The sequence below is a fragment of the Oncorhynchus tshawytscha genome, linkage group LG06, assembly GCF_018296145.1.
Source record: "Oncorhynchus tshawytscha isolate Ot180627B linkage group LG06, Otsh_v2.0, whole genome shotgun sequence".
NCBI lineage: Eukaryota > Metazoa > Chordata > Actinopteri > Salmoniformes > Salmonidae > Oncorhynchus > Oncorhynchus tshawytscha.
The window spans coordinates 72,046,975-72,054,834 of record NC_056434.1 but is presented as its reverse complement, the minus strand read 5'-3'; the positions used below and the strand labels follow the sequence as shown (position 1 = coordinate 72,054,834).

General features: G+C 40.7%; 1 protein-coding gene across 3 annotated transcripts; it reads right to left on the bottom strand.

Annotated features, from left to right (window-relative positions):
* Positions 1-472: 472 nt before the first annotated feature.
* On the bottom strand, positions 473-6,842 carry LOC112253033 (tumor necrosis factor receptor superfamily member 6). Of its 3 annotated transcripts, XM_024424897.2 has the most exons (9): positions 6,564-6,841; positions 4,080-4,218; positions 3,713-3,847; positions 3,483-3,600; positions 2,977-3,053; positions 2,751-2,846; positions 2,481-2,545; positions 1,083-1,101; positions 475-987 (listed from the first exon to the last, which is right to left on the bottom strand). In XM_024424897.2, exons 1-9 carry the CDS (start codon positions 6,807-6,809, stop codon positions 674-676), a joined length of 1,209 nt encoding a protein of 402 aa, XP_024280665.1. In that variant the 5' UTR covers positions 6,810-6,841; the 3' UTR covers positions 475-673. The 3 variants fall into 3 exon arrangements, with proteins under 3 accessions (XP_024280666.1, XP_024280665.1, XP_042179526.1); XM_024424898.2 differs by lacking the exon at positions 4,080-4,218 and having other exon boundaries at positions 473-987; positions 6,564-6,842; XM_042323592.1 differs by lacking the exons at positions 475-987; positions 1,083-1,101; positions 2,481-2,545; positions 2,977-3,053 and having other exon boundaries at positions 2,750-2,846.
* Positions 6,843-7,860: the final 1,018 nt, after the last annotated feature.

Below are 7,860 nucleotides of genomic sequence, written 5' to 3'. Positions count from 1 at the left end.
CATCTCAAGACATCAGTCAGGAAGTTAAAGCTTGGTCGCAAATGGGTCTTCCAAATGGACAATGACCGCAAGCATACTTCCAAAGTTGTGGCAAAATGGCTTAAGGACAACAAAGTCAAGGTATTGAAGTGGCCATCACAAAGCCCTGACCTCAATCCTATAGAACATTTGTGGGCAGAACTGAAAAAGCATGTGTGAGCAAGGAGGCCTACAAACCTGACTCAGTGGCACCAGCTCTGTCAGGAGGAATGGACCAAAATTATTGTGGGAGGCTTGTGGAAGGCTACCCAAAACATTTGACCCAAGTTAAACAATTTAAAGGCAATGGTACCAAATACTAATTGAGTGTATGTAAACTTCTGACCCACTGGGAATGTGATTTAATAAATAAAGGCTTATATAAATCATTCTCTCTACTATTATTCTGACATTTCACATTCTTAAAATAAAGTGGTGATCCTAACTGACCTAAAACAGGGAATGTTTACTATGATTAAATGTCAGGAATTGTGAAAAATTTTGTTTAAATGTATTTGGCTAAGGTGTATGTAAACTTTCGACTTCAACTGTATATAAATATATATTTTATAATGCAACAAACAGGTAATTCAACAAACTATTTGCACATAGGTACTTAGTACTGGCATGGACAGTACTACTGACCGTACGGTATCTACACTTGTTCTACCCCGGAGTTCGAAACTGTGTTTTCCTTGTTGCTGATGAGAGCCATGATATTATTTGCCTTGGCATTTTTATTCATGCGGCGTAGAGTATGGATCAGTGTCTCAGAGGCTGTGGTCATCCCCTTCTTCTCCACCCAGGCCCTAAGTAGGCTGGAGCACTGCTCCTCGGAGTCATTGGGATAGTTTAGCTGGTGGGATTCTATGGTGGCAATAGTCATCCCACTGCGCTCGGCCACCTGTTTCATGTCCTTCCACCCCAAGGTCTTAGCGATATCTGGGAGATGTGGCCAGAGGTCAATACCTGAAACCAAGAAGCAGGATTGAGGTTCATTCTTAGTTGGGGATGGCATATATGGGTCATATTAGTAAACATGGTAATATTGATGATGTCATTACCCCTCAGTGGCTGCATTTCCTGCAAATAAGCAAACAAATGTTTACAAGTAAAACAAATTCACTAATGATATTTCACTCAGTATTTATAATAAGTGTCATGATACACTATATATACAAAAGTATGTGGACACCCCTTCAAATTAGTGGATTTGGCTAATTCACCCACACCCGTTGCCAACAGGTATAAAATCGAGCACACCGCCATGCAATCTCCATAGACAAACATTGGCAGTAGAATGGCCTTGCTGAAGAGCTCAGTGACATTCAACGTGGCACCGTCATAGGATTCCAACAAGTCAGTTCGTAAAATTGCTGCCCTGCTAGAGCTGCCCCGGTCAACTGTAAGTGCTGTTATTTTGAAGTGGAAACGTCTAGGGCTCAGCCGTCGCAACAAGGGCTCAGCCGCGAAGTGGTAGGCCACACAAGCTCACAGAATGGGACCGGCGAGCGCTGAAGCACGTAAAAATAATTTGTCCTCGGTTGCAGCACTCACTAGCGAGTTCCAAACTGCCTCTGGAAGCAACGTCGGCACAAGAACTGTTCGTCGAGAGGTTCCTGAAATGGGTTTCCATGGCAGAGGAGCGACACACAAGCCTAAGATACCATGTGCAATGCCAAGCGTCAGCTGGAGTGGTATAAAGCTCGCCGCCATTGGACTCTGGAGCAGTGGAAACGCGTTCTCTGGAGTGATGAATCACGCTTCACCATCTGGCAGTCTGACTGACGAATCTGGGTTTGGCGGATGCCAGGTGAACGCTATCTGCCCCAATGCATAGTACCAAATGTAAAGTTTGGTTGCGGAATAAATGGTCCGGGCTGTTTTTCATGGTTCAGTCTTGGCCCCTTAGTTCCAGTGAAGGGAAATCTAAACGCTACGGCATACAATTTTAGACAATTCTGTGCTTCCAACTTTGTGGCAACAGTTTGGGGAAGGCTCTTTTCTGTTTTAGCATGAAAATGCCCCCGTGCACAAAGCGAGGTCCATACAGAAATGGTTTGTCGAGATCAGTGTGGAAGAACTTGACTGGCCTGCACAGAGCCCTGACCTCAACCCGATCTAACATCTTCAGGAATTAATTGGAACGCAGAGTGCGAGCCAGGCCTAATCACCCAACATCAGTGCCAGACCTCACTAATGCTCTTGTGGCTGAATGGAAGCAAGTCCCCGCAGCTAAGTTCCAGAATTTTGCGGAAAGCCTTCCCAGAAGAGCGACCAACTCCATATTAATGTCCATGATTTTGGAATGAGATGTTCGGTTAGCAGATGTCCACATACTTTTGGTCATGTAGTGTATGTACTGTGACATTAATGTAGCACTAAAGATGCATGGGTGTGTTTTAAGCAGTGGTTTTGGTCAAGGACAGGGTGGAGTAGTGTAACCTATTGAAGATAATTACCTCAGCTACCTCTAAATACTGGTTGGGCATTTTGGTCAAACCATCATTTTGCCCCAGCTTTTTCCCTAACGAAGCAAAAACAGACATTTAAAAAAATGTTTCAAGGGTAAAAACATAATTTTGATACTTTTGGACAGGGAGCTTTCCAACGAAAAACAGACTTCCTCTCTCTCCAACTGCTTTACTAACTAAAATGATAGAACAATCTCTTGTGCCTCCTTCTGGTGGTTTAGCATAGCCTACAGATGTCTGAATGACCCAAATGCTTACCAAAACAACATTTATTTGTTCGCCTCAGACAGCAAAAAATAAGAAAAACTGCAATAACCATAACTGAGCCAAGTACTGCTACATGAGTTCTTCCTCCTGAAACAAAGAAATGAAAAAATAACAGCCACATTTTCAAATAAAAAACATACTTATTATAATCATACTGTAAGTGAAACCACATCTTTGTAATGCATTGAAATGTTATGGTTTTGCTCAATCCCCAAACCTCCTTGTTTTTGGTAGTCATGGCATATGGTGTTGTTGGTGGTGGTACAGGCAACCTTGGTACCTTCATCCCCACATCTTGAAGATAAATTAGAAGATTTGATGCTGGTTGATATCTCTCTAGTCTATATAATAATAGGCCTACAACCGATTTAACAATGTGTTATAAAGGTAGACCCAGCGATATGACGTAGATGCAGAAAGTTAAACAGCATAGTGGGTCAATGTCCGCATCAAGTAAGTGTTGAAGCGTGAGGCTCAACTTCTCCGCTGTTTTGGTCCCGTGTCTACCACACTTTAACAGCGTGAAGCGAACCCATGTACATGCGCAGATACTGTGTGTGACTGTGGGAAAGCAAAGTCTTGCATCTCACTCATCTCAATATCTGTGGCGCTACTCGTGGCAACATCATTTCGCTGAGTCTACCTTTAGCATTTACAAACAATAAACCAAATCAATGTTTTATTTGATGGTTATTTGGTTAAACTACAGTATTCTGGACTTACATGGTACACGGGTAGCAGGCCCTGCAGTGCACCTTCCCCTTGTCACAGTAGTGGCCCTGCTGGCATCGACACACTGTGTCCCTGATGATGGTACATTTGTCCTCCACCTCCAGATTGGCTACGGAGGACAACCACCACCATGACAGTACGTTAGAAACCTCACTTGCTACAGTGGGTAGGACTTATGTTTGGGTGTTAGTTCCACCTGTTGCGTGTGTGTGTATGCCTACCTTTAGGGTTGCAAGATGTGCAGGGCTCACAAGAGTCCAGGAAGTTTGGGTAACTGTTGTAGGTTCTGCCTAGCTCACAGAGAATACAGGTCCCATCGTCTGTGTTCATACTACAGTGGCTGTCCAGATGATGGCCTGTACACACAGAGTACCAAGACATAGGGAGTCAGAGGGAAAGACATAGTAGCATACAATCATTTTATTCATGCAATTTACAGTTGACTGAGACAGTACACATTTCAGTTCTCACGCCAAAGTAAATGTTCTTGCGCTGTTATTATGGTATTATGCTGTCATGGTGGGGACCATAAAAAAGCTCAAGTTAGATAGTTCAATACAGATAATATTAAACATTTTAGATGCTCACCAGCAGCACAGAGACAGCATGTCTTGTTTTCATATTGGTAATTGCCATCTTGACAACTCTGCCTTTTGGTGCGCAATTTGATGGTTATGTCTTGGGAACTCTGCTCTGCTTTGGAAGTTGTAGCTGAACGAACTATACACTGTTAAATGCCATGACATTATTGCGTGTTATTAAAACAGACAGAGTAAGTAGGCAGTTACAGTAGGCACACAATGTGTGTGTGTGTGTGTGTGTGTGTGTGTGTGTGTGTGTGTGTGTGTGTGTGTGTGTGAAAAGAGAGAGGAAGTGAGTGAGAAAGAGCGAGCGGGGTATTAGTGATTTAAGTATGATTGGAAGGTCAATAATGATCATTAAGGAAAAAAACATACCTATGTGTGTCAACCCACTAGGCACAAACTGGTTGAATCAACATGTTTCAATGTAATTTGTCAATGTATTGTGATGTGGAATCTACGTAGATAATACATTTAAGTTTTGGAAAAAGTAATCAACAGTTGGGTTGAGGGTGACATTTCAACCTCAGGATTATGTCATCATGGTCACCAATTTTCAACATAGAGAATATTGTATCAAAAACCTTGTATCAAATATGTTGAATTTGTACCTTTGACACATCATCAGATCTTCAACGTTATATCCACTATCTGGAATTTGTTTTGGGCTGAGCAGCACCTGCTACTGGAGAATTGAACTATATACTGTACAGCTATCCATTTGGTCTCCCATCCGGGTTTTTAACCAAGCCCAACCCTGCTTAGCTTTGATATGCACTCAAGTGTACAAAACATTTTGAACACCTTCCTAATATTATGTTGCACCCCCTTTTGCAATCAGAACAGCCTCAATTCGTCAGGGCATGGACTCTACAAGGTGTTGAAAGAATTCCACAGCAATGCTGGCCCATGTTGATTCCAATACTTCCCACAGTTGTGTCAAGTTGGCTGGATGTCCTTTAGGTGTTGGACCATTCTTGATACACAGGGAAACTGTTGAGCATGGAAAAACACACCATGGTCGCAGTTCTTGACACACTCAAGCTGGGGTGCCTGGAACCATACCTACAGTAAGTGTTAGGTCTCTCTTTATGTAGTGTTGTGTTGACTCTCTAGTCATGATGTATATTTTATTTATTTTGTATTTTTAATCCCAGCCATCCCTGCAGGAGGCCTTTTGCCTTTTGGTAGGCCGTCATTGTAAATAATAATTTGTTCTTAATTAACGGACATACCTAGTTAAATAAAGGTTAAATAAAAAATGAATTAATAATTAAAGTGCATTCATTTTAATATAGCTAGGTGAGACAACCATATATCACAGTCAAATATTCAGGATACAAACATTCCATTCCAGCTAAACAATGGATATATAGCGTTTTGCAAAAACAACACATTGCCATACACATCTAAAATCTATGAATAAAAAAATCTGCCAACAGTAATATTTTACACACATGTGAAGCAATCAATTCTCAAACATTAACCCGGACGACGCTGAGCCAATTGTGCGCAGCCTTATGGGACTTTCAATCACGGCTGGTTGTGATACAGCCTGTAATCTTCAAGTTGTTAATTAATATGTTGGTTTCAGGTCTCCATCTCAACCAAAAACCTGGATTTGAACCAGGATGTCTGTAGTGACACCTCTAGCACTGAGACACAGTGTCTTAGACCGCTGTGCCACTCGGGAGCCACAATACATGTCCCAAGGCTTAAAAATCCTTCTTTAACCTATCTTCTCTCCTTCATCTACACTGATTGAAGTGGATTTAACAAGTGACAGCAATAAGGGGTCATAGCTTTCACCTGGATTCACCTGGTAAGTCTGTCATGGAAAGAGCAGGTGTTCTTAATGTTTTGTATACTCAGTGTATATGACATTCCAATTTAAACGTTGTTGTGCTTTTTAAATGGCTGAAAGCGAAGTGATAAAACATGTCAATGACACCTAAATTATTGTTTTTCTATTGGAATATGGTTGTGCTTTTAGGTGGTTGAAAGTATAGTGATAACACATTGGGAATTCAACCAATTTCTGGCTGTACTTTAGGTGGGTGAATAAAGAATGAAATCTCATTGATCAACGTCTCAAACAAATATTACCCACATTTCCAGTGGTAAGTCCCAAGAAGTGAATAAAAAAATACACATACTGTACATCGAAAGTGAAACTAACGTTACTTGTCTTCAGCACAGACGAGTGAATGAATTTGACTAGGCTAGACTTTACGGAGTTATAAAGATACATGTATCTTACAGTGGCAATTATGTTAGTTGACAATTAAATGTCTTAAATATATGATGTCAGACTATTGATACATCGTGTTTTGTAGCTGTGTAGTCATCTATTTAATTGACGCAAGATCACGGCGTAGTGACTTGAGTTGGATGGGAGTTAGTTTAGTTAGCTACCGCCTGACAATAATAAAGTGTTAGAGTTTACCCTGTACAAAGTATGCCAACGATAAAATGTTGATCGTCAACTCACCAAAATGCACAGGACACATAGAAACGTATATTTGTTCATCTTCCAAATTGACGCCACCAAGAAGAAATTTCTGCGCCCTCTGTACGGTCGTTGCAAATGTTCGTTAGTTTTAGTTTTGAAGGAAGTAGACACCCACAATAACACCCAGTCTGTCATTAATGGTGTACTATATGTACAATTTAGCACAATGTTTTTATTTACTAACGAAATCCAAAGGTACGCTTGACTATTGAAAAGGCGTATCATCTCATGAGATCCACACAATGCGTTGAAGTAGGAATTTACAGTGCCTTCAGAAAGTATTCACACCCCTTGACTTTTTCAACATTTTGTTGTTACAGCCTGAATTTAAAATGGATTAAATTTAGATTTTTTTTTTGTCACTGGCCTACACACAATAACACATAATGTCAAAGTGGAATTCTGTTCTTCTAAATATTTACAAATGAATTGAAAATGAAAAGCTGAAATGTCTTGAGTCAATAAGGATTCAACCCCTTTGTTATGGCAAGCCCAAATAAGTTCAGAAGTAAACCTTTGCTTAACAAGTCACATAATAAATTGTATTGCCTCACTCTGTGTGCAAGAACAGTGTTTAACAAGATTTTTTAATGACTACCTCATCGCAGTACCCCACACATACCTGTAAGGTCCCTCTGTCGAGCACTGAATTTCAAACACAGATTCAACCACAAAGACCATTGGTTGATGGGTAAAAATAAAAAGCAGACATTGAATATCCGTTTGAGCATGGTGAAGTTATTAATGACACTTTGGATGGTGTATCAATACACATAATCACCACAAAGATACAGGCGTCCTTCCTAACGCAGTTGCCAGAGAGGAAGGAAACCACTCAGGAATTTCACCATGAGGCCAATGGTGACTTTAAAACAGTTACAGAGTTGAATGGTTGTGATAGGAGAAAATGAATAATGGATCAACAACATTGCAGTTACTCCACAATGTGACAAAGCACATAACTTTTTATCCTGAACACAAAGTGTTATATCTGGGGCAAATCCAATACAACACATTACTGAGTACCACTGTCCATACTTTCAAGCATAGTGGTGGCTGCATCATGTTATCGGTATGCTTGTAATCATTCAAGACTGGGGAATTTTTTAGGATAAAAAATAAATGGAATGGAGCTAAGCACAGGCAAAATTCTAGAGAAAAACCTGGTTCGGTCTGCTTTCCACCAGACACTGGTAGATGAATTCACCTTTCAGCAGGACAATAACCTAAAACACAAGCCCAAATCTACACTGGAGTTGCTTACCAAGAAGGCAGT